Here is a 19,467-nt window from a genome sequence, read left to right as displayed (position 1 = left end):
GTCGGCGGGAGTGCAAGGAAGCCCCACGAGGGCCCTCCCTGGCCCCAGGCAGGCAGGGGTGGGGAGAGGCAGGGAGGAAGCAACTTACCCTCCCTCTTCTCCTGCCTCCTCCTGTCTGAATGAGGGCCGGAAGCGGGGCGGCCGGAAGCAGGGGGCGGGGCTTCGTCATGTGCCCCGCCCCCCGTACATCACCCGGGGGAACTGCGATCCCCTGCGATCCCCTCCAAAATGACCTTTGAAAGGAAGACACAACTAAGACTGCAATCCTAAAAAATCTTTCCTGGGATTACGTCCCTCTGAAGAAAATAGGACTTTTCTTCTGAGTACACCATTTTAGGATTGCTTTCCAAGAGACCTCCCATCTTATCTTCCTCTCTCCTCCTTGAAAAAAGTGGATGCGATCTCCTCACCAAATTAAAAGGATTTCTGGCTATTGCTACATTCCCCGTTTCCAGGCTCACCAACAGTTCCCGGGATGACCCTATAAGAGGCATTCCCACCATCTCAGGTGGTCCAATAGCCTATTGGCTATCATTGCCTTATTCTTGTTTGGTTTCCTTATCATTTGGCTCACTTGTATCCAGTTCCTCCACCACAGCCAGATACAAGGCAAGGTCTGAGACACCTCTGGTAAATAATATGGAGTTCTTATCCAGGTAACGGCTGGGGTTGCCTGCAGGCCTGGAGAAGAGTGTCCTGTAGAGGCTTAAGATGTGGAAATGGGCAGCTGAAGCTTTTGATGGCATGGAGTTAAAGAATATCACCTGGTAAACAAGGCCGGCTCACTCACTAGGCAAACTAGGCGGTCGCCTAGAGCAGGACGGCCCTTAGGGGCGCCAAACTGAACCTGGCCCCATACTCTGGGAGTTTCTTGATTATTTGTGTTTTTCATTCTTCCTAAAATGCATTTATTTTTAAAAGTTGGTGGGCGCACCGGGGGGGGGGGCGCCAGAAGGGATCCTCGCCTAGGGTGCAAAATAAACTGGGGCCGACCCTGCTGGTAAATAACATGACAGCACTCATTCAGGGCTAAAGTTGTGGCTTAAAATTTCCTTTGTGTGTATGTGTGGCATGAAATTTTGTTGTGCAAGACAATCTAAAAAATAGAGAATGGCACTTCCTCAGTATACTGTAGACATAGGCAGCTTCCAAATGTTGAGGATTCTTTGTGCTGCTTTTCATTGCAGAGGCATGCACATGGGCTTTCATGGCCGGAGTTCATTAGTTGTTGTAGATGTTCCGGGCTGTATCCCCAGAGGTATAACACAGAAAGATGGAGTACTCTCTGTCTCAGTGTGAGAAGAAAAATGGTCGGCAGGTCATTTATATCTACTCAGGAAGGTGGGGTAGGGCTGAGTCATTATCTTGTAGGAGTTGCCCAGGCTGTGACATGCTAATGGAGGAGAATTCCTGAGGAGGTTCTTTTGCATATGGATTGGCTGTTGAAATTATAATCTTATCTGTAGCGCTGTTGTAAGATGTAGAGCATTTTGTGTTTTTCAGGACTGGAGACATGCCCTATTTATTTTTAAGCTCTCTTCTTTCCTGTTGAAATTGTGTTTATGTTTATGAATTTCAATGGCTTCCCTGTGTAATCTGACATTGTAATTGGATGTGTTGTCCAGCATTTCAGTGTCTTGTAATAAGATAGTGTGTCCTGTTTGAGTTAGGCTGTGTTCAGCCACTGCTGATTTTTCAGTTTGGCCAAGTCTACAGTGTCTTTCATGTTCTTTTATTCTTGTCTGGATGCTACATTGTGTGGTCCCGATGTAAACCTGTCCACAACTGCAAGGTATGCGGTATACTCCTGCAGAAGTGAGGGGGGTCTCTTCTGTCTTTTGCCGATTGTAGCACCTGTTGTATTTTTCTGGTGAGTCTGAATACTTTTTGTAGGTTGTGTTTTTTCATAAGTTTTCCCATCTGATCAGTGATTGATATATGGCAAAAACACTTTTCCTGTGTTTCTTCACAAAGTGTATTTAATCAAAGGAGTCAGGCTCACAGGGTGGTCAAGAGGAGTCAGCTACCCCAACACTTTCAGAAGCTAAGTATTCAGTGGCATTAGTTCATCCCATGTGCAAACAACATATGCAAACCCTATTCATGTGGCTTTATTTCTAAAATAGCTTTTAGTATTGATTAAAATTGTCTATTCCACTTGAAATTAATATATTAATGACATTTTCAAATTGTAGATATGAAGTTCCCCATTGTGTTCATGTATGTATAAGCTCATGAAATGGGCACATTTATCAGTGTGGCATGTATGCATAAATATATATGGATGAATTTATTGAGGGTTTAAGCTGTAAATCAGCAGAGCTCTTATACTTGTGGCTGTGAGTGCTCCCTCTAAGCTGAGTTAGTGTGAGCTAGCTTACAGTTTTTTAGCCTCTGGCTCACACATTTTTGTCTTAGCTCAGGAAGGAGGGCTCCAGAGCAAACCAATTTATGCAGTAGCCAAATCGCTCACTCACAGCTTTAATGCCGGTAGCTCACAAAGCAGAATCTTTGCTCACAAGACTCCACAGCTTAGAGGGAGCATTAATTCCACTGCAAATGCCCAAAGGCACAAAGCAGCTTGTACATAAGCATGTCAGCTACATGACAAAAACATGTTTTGACTGAAAATATTTCTTTTTAATACAGAATACATCAGCAATATCTGTAATGCTAAAGTGCTGGAGCGGTGATGTGGAAGTGAGTAATTTTTTAAAAAAATCCTTGCGTCGATGTCTTCCTCTCCTCTCTTGCGTTTGTGCTCGGTTCACCAGGGTAGGAGCATGCTCCTAATCAAGGATAATATCCAAGAGGCACCCACAGATGTCACACCAGCATATACACACATCCATTTCCCCAGTGCTATTCACGTTCCTAGGGTCTTTTATTGTTTTTTTTTTCAGGGGCCAGGTTGAAGCACACCAGAAATGTGTACACTGCTTTGACCAGAAATACTGTTAGATCACAAATACTACAGGTCATAAGTGCTCTACAGTTCTACCTTCTGAAAAACTATCATCTATACACTGCCATGTTCATCTCTAACATCCAGATGTATGAATCTCCTTTCTGTTGAGGATCCTCCCATATTTGATCTTACCTGCAATCTGGCCATTGAGGAAGTGCAGTAGAGTTAAGACGCAGTGTTCCCTCGAAGCTGAGTTAGTGTGAGCTAGCTCACAGTTTTTTAGCCTCCGGCTCACACATTTTTGGCTTAGCTCAGGAAGGATGGCTCCAGAGCAAACTACCTAATTGATGCAGTAGCCAAATCACTTGCTCACAACTTTCATGCTGGTAGCTTACAAAGTAGAACTTTTGCTCACAAGACTCCACAGCTTAGAGGGAACCCTGGTTAAGAGCAGGCAGGAATTTGCAAAAACCATAGAGGGAAGATGGCAACTCCCCTGTCCTCTCACCTTTCCCTGCTTCCATCTCTCTTTCCCAAATCCCATCCACCAAACAACTAACCTTTTATCCACCCCATCACCAGCTGTATTTATTCATTTACTTCCTTTATGCCTCACCTTCCTCCACAATGGAAACCCAATGCAGCTTACATCATTTCCCACTATTCCACTTTTTCCTCACAACAACCTTATGAGGTAGACTGTCCCAAGGTCATCTAGTGAGCTTGCACGGCAGAGTGGGGAATTTGAACCTGAGTCAGAAATTGCAAGTAGATAAATAGGTACCACTTTGGTGGGAAGGTAACAGCGTTCCGTGTGCCTCGGCATCTAGTCATGCTGGCCACACGACGTTTTCGGACAGCGCTGGCTCTTCGGCTTGGAAACGGAGATGAGTACCGCAACCCTAGAGTTGGATTTGACTGGCTTTCAAGCAAGGGAAACCTTTACCTTTTACCTACCTCACAGATCCTAGTCTGAAACTTTAACAACTATGCCAAACTGTGGGGTGGCTGCTGTTGGACATTAGGAAGCCACTGGGCCTCGGTGAGTTGTGCATTGGCAGCAATGGCCAGGATGAGTCCTCCCTCAAAAGCTAAAGCAGCCCTGGAAAGTGCTCCCCCCCCCCCCCCGGTCGCCTTTTATGAACAGAAACCAAGTTTTGAAGTCCGGCAATACTGTGTGATTACCTAACACTCTGCTATACGGTTTATTAATGGACTCTTATATTTCTCAATGGTATCAACACATCAGGTCCAAAATTGATTCTTGGAGTCCCTAACGAACTGAGATGAGAACCAATTATTTCGCCGTATCCGTCAGAGAATTTCGGATACAAAGAGTCAGACCATTGCTGTGGGAACTAACATGACTTGCTCTCCTTGTTTTCATGGCCTGCTGTCCACCCCAGGGCTAGGAGCTGCCTACATGCAAAACCTTACTAATCCTCGACAGCGTTGGGCCTTTATGCTTGCTAGATTTAATATTTTCCCTTCACCTGTTCTTTCAGGTAGATATCATAATATACCTTTTAAGAACAGACGATGTATATACTGTTTACTGGAACCTGACTGCGTTTCCCATATTTTACTTCGCTGTCCCATGCATTCTGAGGTTCATCAACAACTCCTTGATCCTGTTATTTCCAACCTCTCTGGTCCCCCAGAGAGAATTACTCAATATTTACTTGCTGATGGAACTTGTGGCTGAGTATCTGGTTATTGTGTTGAACAGGGATAATCGTGTTTCTAAGGCAGAGAATACTTGATTAATTTTGTTCTTATGTGTTGTTATTCTTTGATCCTGTTTTATTGTCTAAGACTATATTACTCCCATCTTGTTTTTATTTATGTAAGACTATTTCTGCATTTTATTACACTTTATGCCATTAAAGGTTTCTGAAACGGATTACCTAGCAAATAGCCACCGAGGGCATTCATTTCTTAAAGATATAGATGCTTCTTCTATTATTTTGAGAGGAGTTAACCTCCCCCCCCCCTTTTTTGAGATTTCAGATTTTTCTGCAAACACAAGGATTTTTCTTAGGTTTCTAGGAAGATCTGTCTTGTCAGTTCATGGCCAGTGTCTCTGGGTTTAAATATCCACAGATTGGGCCATGTTGAGAATGAAGTTATATTGATGTTGGGAACTGGTAACAGAGCGGGGGGGGGACAGAGTGCTCATTAAACAAATCCTTACAGCTGGTTTAGCTACAGGTTATCCTTGCTTGCAATCTCTGCTCATATCGACTGCCAAATAAAGTTGCCAGACATTTGTTGTCGGAAGGAATTGTTCCTTATTTCTAACATCACCAGCTTCAAAAAATTCTGTCGTGTCTTTTATTTGCAACTTTTGTTCAGTCAACCAACAGCTAGTCACATTCTGCTTTCCCCGCAACCAGATAACTACTGTGGGCATAACTGTGTCTGTCATCGACATGAATGATAACTCCCCTGTGTTCAAGGAAGCTAACATCACTGTCAGTATTAATGAGGTAAACAATATTATTCATGCATCATCCGAATAAAAGGTAAAGGGGTCATAATTATAATCTGATGGGGCTGTAATCTTGGAAGGAAAAAAGCATGTATGTGCAATAATGAAAATATGCATTATAGTGCAATCCTTAATTGAGTTACACCCTTCTTTTTCCTGTTTAAAATCCACAGTTTATTAATTTCTGTAATGAACAATAATACAGTTGACCTTATTTTCCATCAATCTATTATATTATTCACCCCCAAAATTATTAATTAATAGAAAGTGTTCTCAAACTAATCCACTAACTCCTGTTATACCTAACTACTAACCAAGAATCACTTCCTATTCCGAATCCTGTTATCTTATAACATCCTTCTGAACACTTTGACTTCAGTTAACTTGGAAGGGTATAACTCTGTTTAGAACTGTACCATTAATTGCTTCAATAGCTGTCAAAAAGTCAAATCTTCTGGCCCCATTTTTGAGCACCTCGATTTAGAGTGGCTCCTGGGCAGGGCTGGCCCGTTACTGTTAAATTTTAGACCATCGCCTAGGGTGATGGCTCAACGAGGGCGCCGTTCTGGCCGGACTCGTCCCCTCCTAGCCCCGCACAGGAAGCCTCCCTTTCCGGCTTCTTGCTCCGTCCCCGGTAAGAGACTCCCCTCTTTGCAGCCCCCCAGACAGAAAGAGAAGGAGGTGGGGGGGACAGGTGCCCCCTCTCCCCTCGAGTGATCCCACCCCCCACATGCATTTGCAGCTTGCCCCCTCAGCCCGCCCGCTGCGGCTCCGACGCCCACCCCATCCCGCCCCACACGGGGGGGGGGACAAAATGTATCCTCGCCTAGTGAGCAAAAAAACTGGGGCTGTCACTGCTCCTGGGTCTTTGGGACCACCTGTCATCCTCACATCTTGGAAAAATAACCACAGACCAATGCAGGACTCCACTGTAGCTCCAGGCTTCCAGAGTTCTCTTCCCAGGAAGGCTTGCCAAAAATCCAACCTCTTATGCCTTCAGCAAGAAAAAAAAGAAAGAAAGAACATTCTCTTCATACGTTAATTATGAGTGGTTTTACTTTAGAGACTGAAATTTACATTAAATCTATCATCCTTTTTTGCTAGTGTATTGGCAAGTTTCTCTGCCTCAGCTCTTTTGGGACAGATGACATATGGACGGTTCTATTAAGTACATATGGCAGAAAAACGACACACTTTTGTTTTTCAGGACACCAAAGTGAACACGACTGTTGTGCCCCAGGCGGATGTAACTGCTACTGATGCTGACTTAGACACAGTATTTTACAGCCTTACAGGAAGTCCACTGGTTAGTATCTAGTTCAATGGAGCCCTTGGGATAGGCAGAATGGAAGTCCCAATAAATCAATTGCTAAGTCAAATGAAAGGATGCTGTAAAAAGTTCTTCGTATGAACTGTGATCTTCGTGTGGCTACTGCCTGTTCCACGAACCACCTATTTGTGGGATGAGACAGTGGAATTAAGAAAGAAGACGGGGACGGCAAAGGATGAGATGGTTGGACAGTTTCATCGATGCAACGAACATGAAGTTGAGCAAACTTCAGAGGACGGTGGAAGACCGGAAGGCCTGGCGTGAACTGGTCCATGGGGTTGCGAAGAGTCGGACTCGACTGTGCGACTGAACAACAACAAAAATGAAAAAATCTGCTATTTTTTTCTGCTTGCTGGCCGGGAATGTTGTTGCTCTCCTCCCTCTTCTCTAGCATGCCCAGCATTTGCCGGCACCCATTAGCTTTACAGAAGGCAATAAATTACTTACGGCAACAAGCCAACAAGCCATAAACTTCTCTTTACATTCAAAGAGAAGGATTTTCTCAGCTTTCAGTTTTGCCCAGCTTTTTGTTTAAACAAGAAAGCAAAAATAGCCAAAATAGCCAAAAAAAGCCAAAAAAATGTAAAGACTGGGTGTTTAGTTTGCAGAATGTATGCATGTATGTATTTATTTATTCGATTTCTATCCCACCCTCCCAAAGGCTCAGGGCGGCTTACATGCGGGAAATATAAAAATCACAAAACAAGATAAAATCATTCTGTCCCGGTTCTCCGGCCCCGGAACGAACCCTCCCACCCCCAGAGGCATACCCACACCCCAACTCACCCCAGGAGCGGCGGACGAGCCGGGGAGAGTTGGTGACACAGCCCCCGCAAAGGATGCGGCGCGATGGTGTGACTCCCGAGGGCCCAGACAAGAAACACACCAACAGCAGGGCGAGGCCCGCCCAGTGAGCACCGCGGTGCCCCTCCCTCGAGAGGCGTGGCTCCGGCCCCACTGGGTGAAAACGGAGGCCGGCTGCAGCAAACGGCAGCACCGGTGGTGCGGCCCCGGGCCGAGGGGACCGCCGCCGGCCCACTGCTGACCACACCCCGGACGCCCAAGGAGCGTCCCGGCATATAAACGGGGGCGGATGGGGGAGGAGGGAGACGGGGAAGATGGGCAGCGCTGACAGGAGAGAGGGGGAATAAAAAGAGGGGCTCTTTGAGAGGACCGGAGAGGAACAGCGTGAGACGGAAGACACTACGCACGACGGCTAGAGAGAGAGAGCAAGGGGCAAGTGATCTCCAGCCCACGAGGCAGAGGGACCTGAGGGGTGCTGCTAACCCCGTTCCCTGCCTGTCTGAGGTCCTACCCGCAGCTCCCTTTGGCGAACCCACCCCGACTGCCAGCACAACCCAGCCAACCGCCAGCGCAACCCAGCCAGACGCCCCGGCCACCGGTGGAACGCCCCCCCCCCAGCGCCCAGGAGAGGCTCGTCACACATTCACTCTTAGCTTGTCAAGCAAGGGGAAAGTTTCTTACATTCCTCTATGTGCTGTCAGAAGGTAAACAGAGCAGATAAGCCTCCGATTAGCACTTGTGGGGGGCTTAGAGTGCTTTTAGGCACATCCACTTGAGCCAAGGAGAAGCCACAATCATGACGGGACTGAAACCACAGGGTAATAAAATAATGCAGACAGCAGAAATTATAACAGCGCAGTAGGAGAGCAAAACCTAAAGAGATGTGGACATCTTTTTTGGAGACGGAGCGAGAGTGTAGCCGAAGCAGTGGAAAATACCAATGCAGATTCCACCTTAGAGAGAACAGTGCCGCCATACGTTCAGAGATTACGGAGATCACCCGCATGTACTACAGCGTGTGCACACCGGCGTACCCTCCATGCACACTGCCTACTCAATCGGGACCAATGGCCTTAAGCTGCAGAAAGGCAGAGTTCGGGGGAACTTGAGTCAGAACTATCCAAGCAGCTGAGCAATGAAATAAACTTTATTGCCAGGCTACAGAGATGGGACCAGAGGTCGATTCGGGGGGGGGGGGTCGCAGGGGATCGCCGTTCCCCCGGGTGAGGTGCGGGGGTGGGGCACACGACAAAGCCCCGCCCCCTTCTTCCAGCCGCCCCCTGCTTCCAGCCTCACTCTTTTGCAGAAGGAGGAAGAAGCAGGAGGGTAAGTTGGCGTCCTCCCCCTCTGCCTGGCCGAGGCCACTCCACGTGGCCTCCGCAAGGACTCCCAACCCCATCCAGGAGCTTCCCCGAGGTAGCTGTGTTAGTCTGTTGCTGCAAAATAGTCCAAGAGTTCAAATAGCACCTTTAAGACTAACAAATAGCACCTTTAAGACTAACCTTTAAGACTAAGACTAACTGAGTGGTGGGGGTGGCCTTATGACACACTTCCGGTGATGACAGGGGGTGTGGCCTTATGACACACTTCTCGTGATGTCAGGGGGTGTGGCCTTTTGACACACTTCCGGTAATGTCAGGGTGTGTGGCATATGCTAATGAGTTATGCTAATGAGTTCCCCTAGCTCTTTTTCGACGAAACGACCCCTGGATGGGACATATTGGGCACTCATCTCGTGGGGATGCTTTAGGTGTAAAACAGACTAGACAGAGGTTGTTCTTCAGCTGGATCATTGATATGTACCATTATGCCCTTTCCCTATCATCATGAATGAAAACTTCTCTGTCAACTAGGAAAATGAATATCGTTGAAACTGCATCCATCAGTACATACTGAGGAGCAAGACACAATTCCATTTTGTTAGCAGGCCAGCCCACAGATGTCTCAGTAACCCAGTTGTTTCAGCTTTTACTGACACAACAGTAAACTATGGTCGAATCTGCATTTGCATTTTTAAATCAGTTTCATGCTGCTGTGATGCTGCCTTTCTCTATGCTTGTTTGAACATTCTTTGGAGGGTCGAGTCTGCATTTGTCTTTCCCACTGGTGTCCGAGCCTTCTGACACCGTCTTTTAAAAAGCTGTCTATATTTGGTGTCGTTTCCACACCTGAGCAGTGCTAGCGTACTTTTGCATGTCTGCATATGTTTATTGCCCTTTCGGGGCGGCTCCATGGTCATTGCACCTCTGCACGGCTTTAAAAGAATCTTCTTCAAACAACATTCCAGCAAGCATAGAGAAAGATGGCGTCACAGTAGCATGAAACTGATTTAAAAATGCAGATTCGACCGAGAAGATTCATTTAACGCAGTGTGGAGGTGCAATGACAGTGGAGCCGCCACGAGAGGGCGGTAAACATATGCAGACATGCATCAGTATGCTAGCTCTGTTGAGGTGTGAAAACGAAACCAAATGTAGACAGCTTTTTTGAAGATGGAGTCAGAAGGCTGGGATACCGGTGGGAAAGAAAAAATGCAGATTTGACCTATATGCTTAACAGTAAATGGCATTTTATTTATATCCTCCTTCCCCCCCTATAGGGAACCCAAATGGCTTACTTCTTCATTTTAGACCCTGTATCTGTGATATAGGTTGCTGTCCTCTCTCTCTCTTTCTTTGGTTTCCAGGAAGCAACTGACTATTTTAATATACAAGGAGTTAATAACCCAGCAATATACTTGCACAAGGCCCTGGACTATGAAACACTGAACTTCATGCAGTTGACTTTATATGCCATGGTAAGTGAGTGAACCATGTTTATTCATGGCCTACTGCATGCATACGTATGTTTCATGATGCACCAGAATAATCCCCAGTGTGTTTTCAGAATTAACTTTGTGTGACAGAGTGTTGGACTAGATGGGCCATGGGCCTGATCCAACATTGGCTCCTCTGATGTTCTTATATCAGCAACCCTGAAGATAGATCCAGGTTAGGGTTGCTAGGTCTGGGTTGGAAAATACCTGGAGACTTTGGGGATGGATCTGGGAGAGGGTGGGGTTTGGGGAAGGGAGGGGCCTCAAAATGGTACAATGCCATAGAGCCCTGTAATGTGTTCAATAAGCTGCCATTGAATGCATAATGTGTTATGAAAACATCTAATTGAAATGCTATGTTAAGCTTCATCCTGGGCTAGGGTCCAAATACATCCAATCACATTGCTAGCCCAGGAAGCACCTAACCAATCACTATCAACAAGCTCCCTGAGCAGGAACGTCCGTGATTGGTCCTTATGCATACAACCATATTGGTTGGTAAATGTACAGTAGGCATGGCTACATTAGCCGTGAGACTTTAAAAGCAGGACAGCTGCAATGTAAAAGCGTGTTCTGGCTATCAGATGTTGATCCGTGTTGGAGTTGTGTTTGAGTTGCTGAATAAAGCTGAATCTTTGCTGAATCACTCTCCGAATACTTTGTTAAGTGAGCGACTTAGCAGCCCACCCTTCAAAGCAGCCATTTTCTCCAGGGGAGCTGATCTCTGTCAGCTGGGGATCAGTAGAAGCAGGAGATCCCCAGGCCCCACCTGGAGGTTGGCAACCCTAATCCAGGTGGGTAGCTGTGTTGGCCTGAAGCAGTAGAGCAAAGTTTCACTGGCTTTTATTAGCAACCCTGGCAGAACCAGGGATCTGTTCTGGGTGCATGATATACAGCCGAGGTTTCCATTCCTGCAAAAGCTTGCCTGTTCCTTCAATGCAGGGACCTGATCTGCATGCAGTGTTCCCTCTAAGCTGAGTGAGTGTGAGCTAGCTCACAGTTTTTTAGCCTCCGGCTCACACCTTTCTGTCAGCTCAGGAAGGATGGCTCCAGAGCAAACTAATTTATGCGGGAACCAAATTGCTCGCTCACAACTTTAATGCCAGGAGCTCACAAAGTAAAATTTTTGCTCACAAGACTTCACAGTTTAGAGGGAACATTGTCTGCATGTGTAAGGAATGCACTTGCAGAGCTACATCCTGCACGGAAGTGAATAGGGAAGGTTGCTGGCAAATGGTTATGTTATGCGTACAACACAAAGTTCTTAATCAAAGGTACCGTCTTTAAATTACTGGTGCAAGTCAATGCAACTAAATGAACTTGGGTCAGTGAATGAAGATCTACCCTGCTCATTTTGGCAAAAGTACTGGTAGGGGTTTGTTTATTTATTTATTTATTTGTTGCATTCAGGGCTATTTCTGAGCAGGAACGCACAGGAATGGAATTCCGGCTGGCTCCTGAGATGACCACACCCAGCAGGAACTCATTAGCATAACAGGCCACACCCAACAGCAGAAACTCATTAGAACTGGCTACATTAGGGTTGTGTGGCCTAACATACAAAGGAGTTCCTGCTACACAAAAAGCTCTGAGTTTTGACAACAAGGTAAACAGAATAAGAAGCAAAAGGGGTGTGTGGCTGGATGACCACACTTCTGGTAACATGGGGGTGCGGCCTAATATGCTAATGTGCTGTGCTGTCAAGGGTGTGGCCAAATATGCTAATGAGTGTCTGCTGTTGGGTGTGGCCTATTATGCTAATGAGTTCCTGCTGGGCTTTTTCTACAAAAAAAGCCCTGGTTGCATTTATATCCTATTACATATTTTACCAGATGGTCATGTTCTAGTTTTTTTTATTCTTTATTTCTTCCTCTTTATATAGGATGGGAATGCTAATGCATCAGGCACTCACACAGCCACAGCGACGATAACCATACATATCCTACAGGCTGACCTCAGACCTCCCTGGTTTCAGCCGTGCACTTTCATCGCAGGCAGCAAAGTGTGTATCAATCGTGGCTACACCGGCAGCGTCAACATCTCAGAGATGATGGTATGTGGTCAGGGTTCCTAGGCTGTGTCCACCACACCAGAACGCCTCAATTAATTTTGGTTGGTTTCTGTTCTTCACTGTTTGCCCTTTCTTGTTCCTAAACATTCCTGTGCTGCTCTTTGGCCATTTGCAGTCCATAGTTTTAAGAGCAGGAAGGGGCCTCTTGTGAGTAAGCATTTCTGTCTACCATGTCAAGCCCAGAATGAACCTGAGGGTATCACCTAGAACAGTGGTGGCGAACCTATGGCATGGGTGCCAGAGGTGGCACTCAGAGCCCTCTCTGTGGGCACACATGCCATCACCCCAGCCAGGCCCAGACCATCATAAAAGTGTCAAATTCTCGGCCAAATAATTTTAAGTAAATGAAAGCATTTGGAGATTGCTTTCCTTACTTTGTTTGGATCATCTTAAGTTAATGTATGGGTTGTTTTTTCTAAAGTAAAACCTCAGTATTCAGGTTAAATTGCCGTGTTGGCACTTTGCGATAAATAAGTGGGTTTTGGGTCACAGTTTGGGCACTCGGTCTCTAAAAGGTTCACCATCACTGACCTAGAATGAACCGTGGACTGTCTCGGTTGTTCCTCCAAAAAGCAGCTATGGTGGGTCAAACCTCTATGCAAAATAGATCTTTTACTGGCCCACATCCGAGGCTCTAATGATATGATCTAATGTAGTGCATTTTTTTTGAGGCTGAGCAGAAAAAAAAGTATACAAAGAGAAAGTGTTTTTCCCCCTTTGGTCCTTTGTCAAATCAAAACCATCCTCCTCAGCCTGCTTTTTAACCTATATGTAGAAAGAGAAAGGATCTCTGTAATTTCCATGTAACTTCTGCGGATGCATATAATAGCCAATGGGATCAACTACTGGAAAAGAAAATGTGATCTCTAGGTATAACAAACAATATGGTAAAGATCATGGAGACCAAAGAAATAATTAGGCTAATTAAATTGCACATTAAGAAACTGGATATGTGCCGGAAAGTATAGGAAAAAATCTGAAAGAAGAACTGATAGAAAATATCTCTCAGCAATTGAAAGTGGGAACCTATGATGAAATAGACAAAGAAATAGAATCAATATATAGGGAAAATACCACATATGCAAGAAGGCACAAAACACCAAGAGAGGTGCAAATAAAATTCAATGGAAGACGAATGAGAGATAAAATTTTAAAAGCGTCAAATGAAATGCCAATAAAGATCAATGAGAATGAAATAAAAATATCGAAACATGTACCCTGGAGAATACGAGAAAAAAGGCAGGTATATTACACTTTAACGGATCTGCTGAGGAATAAAGATATTCCGTATAGATGGCTCATGCCAGAAGGAATACTCTTCACACTTAAAGGAAAAAGATTTAAGATAGACTCGGTATTTAAAGTACAAAACTTTTTAGAAAATTACGGAGAAGATCTTGGATGGGAAGGTGAAAGAGATGAGGAAAGTGAAAAAGTAAGTAAAACAGGAGACGAGGAGGAAAGAGAAACTAGGGAAGAACAAGAAAAGAAAAAGAAGAGAACACAACAAAGGAAGAGAACATACCCCTCAGACTCTCAGGTTCTCACGAGATTTAGAGCAAACTTTAAAAAGACAACCAATCAATATGGAAAGAAATAGGAAGATGCAGATTCTATCTATAAATGTTAATGGACTAAATAGTGCTCAGAAACGTAAAAGAATTTATTAACAAATAAACAAATACAAAGCAGGAATTGTGTGTTTACAAGAGACACACATAAGAGAAGAAGATAATAAATACCTAAATTAAAAAAAAACAGGAAAATTATTCTATGCAGCTGACAAAAAGAAAAAGAAAAAAGGAGTAGCAATATATGCTAGAGAAGAGTTAAATCTGGAAATTGCCTTCACAACATCTGATGGAAGAACGGTAGCAATAACGGTAAATAGAAACAGTAAGAACTTGATGATAGTAAACGGATACGCACCAAATCAAAACCAGGAAAAATTTTACAGGTCCCTGAAAGAAACAATAGTATTGCAAAATTTTGATGAGTTATGTCCTGTAGGTGATTTCAATGCGGTTTTTGAAACCAAAATAGATAGGAAAAATACTGGAAAAAACAAAAAATGGGGTAATACATTACCAAGAGCCTTTTTGGAACTAGTAGATGAACAGAATCTAGTAGATGTATGGAGAGTAAGAAATCTGGAAAGAAAAGATTTTACCTTCTATTCAAACAGGCACAAATCTTGGTCACGAATCGATATGATATGGTCATCAATATCGTTACTTAATGAAGTGGAAGAAATAGAAATACTTCCATCTACTTTTGCCGACCACAATCCGGTGGTGATGACAGTACATGGAACTCAAAAGAAACGAAGATGGTACTTAAATAAAAAATTGATGAACAAAGAGAGTTTTGCAGAAAAGACTAAACAAGACATAAAAGAATTTTTTGATAACAATATGCGGGCAGAAACATCGATCTTAGTAATCTGGGATGCCTTCAAAGCATATTTAAGAGGAATATTTATAAATGAAGAAGCATGGGTGCAAAAGCAACGTAGAAAAGAATATAAAAATCTGATAACACTGATGAAACAAGAAGAAGGCAGATTGAAAAAGGGAAGAAATGAAGCCCAAATAAAAGTTAAACTCAAAGTGCTCCAACACCGTCTAAACTTGATATTAACGCAAGAAATAGCGAGAAAGCTGGAATATACAAAACAATACTTCTTCGAGAACGCGAATAAGCCGACCAGATGGCTGGCTTACAAGATAAGGAAAGAAAAGACTAAAAAAAATATTACAGCACTCAGAGACGAGAAACAAATAGAAAAAACAAAGCTGCAGAACTCAATGAAATAGTAGAAAAATACTATAAAAATCTATACCAACAAGAATACCTAAACCCCCAAAGAACAAAAGAATATATAGCAAGATGGAATAATAAGAAATTCGATGAAAAACAAAAAGCAACACTGAACAAACCTATTTCACATGTAGAGATAACAGAGGCAATTCGAAAGCAAAAAAAAAACAAGACACCAGGCCCCGATAGTATCCCAATAGAAGTATACCACAAATTTGAAGACCAAATAGTAATGCCGTTTAAGGAGGTATTATTGGAAATTGAACAAGGAGGAAAAATGCCACAAACATGGAATGAAGCCCTGATCACTTTAATCCACAAAGCAAACACTGACGGGAAAGAAGTAAAGAACTATAGACCCATATCATTACTCAATGTGGATTATAAAATCTATGCAACTATATTAGCCTCAAGACTAAAGAAGGTTCTAGTTGAAATAGTGCATCAAGATCAGACAGGATTTCTCCCTAACAGACAAATGAAAAGTAATCTAAGAATGATTATGAACATATTGGAATACTATGAACTACATCCAAGTGAACAATTAGCGTTGATATTTCTGGACGCAGAAAAGGCTTTTGATAGGGTAACTTGGGACTTCATGTTACAGAAATTAGCAATCTGGGACTGCGGAGAAAACTTCTATGCAATGATAAAAGCAATATACTCAAAACAATCAGCTAAAGTAATAATAAATGGGGACACGACACAAAGTATTCCAATTGAAAAAGGCACAAGACAAGGATGCCCCCTGTCACCTCTACTATTTATCTTTACGTTAGAAACTTTAACAGATTTGGTAAGAGAGAATGACAGAATAAAAGGATTAAAAATACAAAAGGAAGTGTATAAGCTGCAGGCCTTCGCGGACGATTTGGTGTTCGTAGTTGAAGATCCGATTAATTCGATACCAGTGCTGATGGAAGTAATTGAGAGCTACGGAGAAGTTGCTGGTTTAAAAATAAACTACAAAAAGACAAGTATGTTAACAAAAAACTGTACATTTCATCAAATCGAGCAGATAGAAAAGGTGTCTCGAATGAAGACGGTCACCAAAATTAAATATTTGGGAATAACCATGTCCAAAAGGAACAATACGTTAATTGAGGATAATTACGCTAAATTATTAACGGAAATTACAAAGGACTTAACAAAATGGGGTAACCTTCAAATATCCTTTATGGGGAGAATAGCAGTCCTAAAAATGAATGTGTTACCGAGATTCCTGTTCTTAGCGCAAAATATTCCAGTTTTGAGAAGTATGAAAATATTTAATGAACTTGATAAAACCTGTAGAAAATTTGTATGGGCTAATAAACCACCACGGATTAAATGGAAAGTTCTACAAGATTGGAAAGAGAAAGGTGGATTAAATCTCCCGAACTGGAAGCTTTACTACTCCGCTGCTGCAATGTCATGGATTAAAGAATGGGTCATACTAGCAAATAAAAGACTGTTGACTTTAGAAGGCTTTGATTTGGACATGGGGTGGCACGCATACATGGGTTATAATAAAGATAAAATACACAGGAAATTTAACCAGCATACCATTAGAGGAGCAATAAATAAAATTTGGCAGGAAATTAAAGATATATACTACCTTAAAACGCCAAGATGGCTCTCCCCCCTAGAAGCCTTTATAAAACCCTCTCTAAGGAAAAATACAGAATTATTACCATATGAAATGTTACTGGATAAAACAAGTAAACTTAAATCACAAGAAATACTTGAGAAACAGGGTATAAAGTTATCATGGTGGGAAAATATGCAATTGAAAAAATGCTTTATGAAAGATGGAAAAAAAGGTTTTTACTGTGAAAAAAATGATTTAGATAAGTTATGGTTATCATCGAATGACAAATTAATTCAAAAGCTATACAATCTATTCCTAACCAATTTTGAATTAGATGAAGAGGTCAAAAGTACAATGATTGGTTGGATGCAAGATTTAGGATATACGATAGAATATTGGTCTAAAATATGGCTAACTGCAAAACAACTAAGAGCAATATTGTATAAGGAAAATGTGTTTAAAATGTTCCACCGGTGGCACTGGTCCCCGGATAAAATCACCAAATGTTACAAGAACGTATCCAAAAATTGTTGGAAATGTAAACATAATGTGGGCACTTTCTACCATATGTGGTGGAGGTGCTCCAAGACTCAACAATATTGGCAGAAAGTATACAAGATGTTGACAGACATGTTTGTGGTAGAATTGCCTTTTAAACCTGAAATGTTTCTGTTAAATTTACTGCCAGATAAGTTGAAAAAGGAAGAAAAGTATGTAATTGGATTCATTATAACAGCAGCACGTATCTTGTTTGCCAAAAATTGGAAGCTAGAAAGGATACCATCAAGAAGAGACCTAATTACTAAAATACAAGAAGTAGTTGAAATAGATAAATTGACTACAATACTGGAGAATAAAGATATGAAAATATTTAATAGCAGATGGGAAAGGTTTTATAAATGGACTAGAGAAAACAAAGTATTAAGCTAGATTGTGACGACTCTGTTAAGATACTGACAAATGTAGATGTATTATATGCATGATGTAATGCATAAGAAAACTGAAATAAAAATATTTTTCAAAAAAAAAGAAGAAACTGGATATTAACAGCACATCTGTCAGGGCCCGCAGGGTATGCTCAGTGTCTTATTTAGGTATTGCAAACTGTTTAGAATGTTGGAGGCGAGACTCAAGCAATGCAGCCAGTGGATAGGGACAAATTCTGAGTGACACACCAGGGCGCCAACCAATTCCAGAGTGTGTGGAATGTTCTAGAGAAGTGCCACCACCATTCGGCTTTTATATATAAGGGAGATTCCCTGTGAGAAGTGTTGGATGTTCCAGGTGAGATGTCCCCTGTCTCAGACCTCCAGACTGAGTGGCAAGAGAGGCTAGATAGCTAGATAGGCACACTGACCTTTCTTCCTGTCTTTACTCTTCTGTCACTGTCCACATTGGAATGCAGACTGTGTTCTCAGTGACCATTTCCCCTTCCTTCTTCTCTCTCACTCTGATGAAGACAAGGTCTTCCTGCATGCACCAAAAGAGAGACATATGGTCCTCTCTTGGCACCATGAGGCAGATGGGTCTCTCACCGTCTGCTTCCATCCTTTAGCTAGTAAGTTAGTATCCTATCATGTCCCTACTTTTTCCTATCCAAAGTGTACTTCTCAAATAAAGAGAGAAGTATTTCTCTTCTAAACTTGCAACGTGGCTCTGTGTAGCTTTGTAAACTGAGTAACCTGGTAAAGTGACACTCCTTTGTTTGTAGCTTTATTTCAGCCCTCTGCTAACTAATGGTTACTGGACTAACCACACCAGTTAACCTCGATAAGAAAGAACCTGCCATTCTGTATGTTAAGTACACTGACCACAGTCAAGGTTTACAGGAACATGCAACATTGCATGTTTTGCTCGTCACTGGCAAACTCATTAAATGCTGTTTCCTGTGAGAAAAGCAGGGATAAATGGGTGGGGAACAGGGAAGCCACTAGAAAAAAAGTGACAACATCTACCGTCTGCAGTGCCTTGGCCTTCAAAAGTGCCAGGATGAATTCAGGCACTTAATTATCATTTGGTTGCAATCTCACCCTCTGCGTCCTTCTTTTACAAACCTAACTAAATGTAAAAGAAGTGAACGTAATCCTAAGGCTGCAGCCCTAAGAATACTTTCTTGGAAATAAGTCTTGTTGGGGGGAAATGGGGCTTTCTTCTGAGTAGGATTGCTTCCTAAATAATCTAGTGCTTGATTTGGAAGCAACTGAAAATGATTTCCTTTGTCGTTGCAGACAGAGCCCTTGATTCTGAAACCAGGACCTCTCTATGCTGTGGATGGGGACATAAGTTTGAATGAAAAAATAGAATATAGCATAGTTGATGGTAAGTAAGGGGTAAAAGTAAAGGTAAAGGCTTCCCTAGCTCAAAAGCTAGTCGAGTCCAACTCTAGGGGGCAGTGTCCATCTCCATTTCCAAGCCAAAGAGCTAGCGCTGTCCGAAGATGTTTCCTTGGCCATGAGTAAACCTCCTCCCAATAATTGTTTTGGCTACTAACATTTTCAAGTTTCTGTATCAATGTAATCAAGTCAGAGAGTTTTCATGTTAAAAATGCTTCAGCTATATTCCTATAGGAGCAATCCTACACAGATCTACTCAGAAATCAGTTCCACTTTATTTGATGGGATTTACTCCAGGAAAGTACTCTTAGGCCCCTGCCAC

At 42.8% G+C, this 19,467-nt stretch overlaps 1 protein-coding gene across 1 annotated transcript in view; it reads left to right on the top strand.

Moving 5' to 3' along the window:
* The window catches only part of CDHR5 (cadherin related family member 5), a gene marked incomplete at its 3' end in the record, with an annotated part of 29,969 nt that overhangs the window by 1,292 nt on the left and 9,210 nt on the right, over positions 1-19,467 (top strand). Inside the window, 6 exon segments of the mRNA XM_015410677.1 lie at positions 2,650-2,700; positions 5,305-5,397; positions 6,607-6,705; positions 10,220-10,330; positions 12,231-12,405; positions 19,045-19,131. Of these exon segments, the coding sequence (XP_015266163.1) occupies positions 2,650-2,700; positions 5,305-5,397; positions 6,607-6,705; positions 10,220-10,330; positions 12,231-12,405; positions 19,045-19,131 (616 nt within the window).

The sequence above is a fragment of the Gekko japonicus genome, unplaced genomic scaffold (assembly GCF_001447785.1).
Source record: "Gekko japonicus isolate JY-2015 unplaced genomic scaffold, Gekko_japonicus_V1.1 scaffold5607, whole genome shotgun sequence".
NCBI lineage: Eukaryota > Metazoa > Chordata > Lepidosauria > Squamata > Gekkonidae > Gekko > Gekko japonicus.
This window is presented reverse-complemented; position numbering and strand designations above follow the sequence as displayed.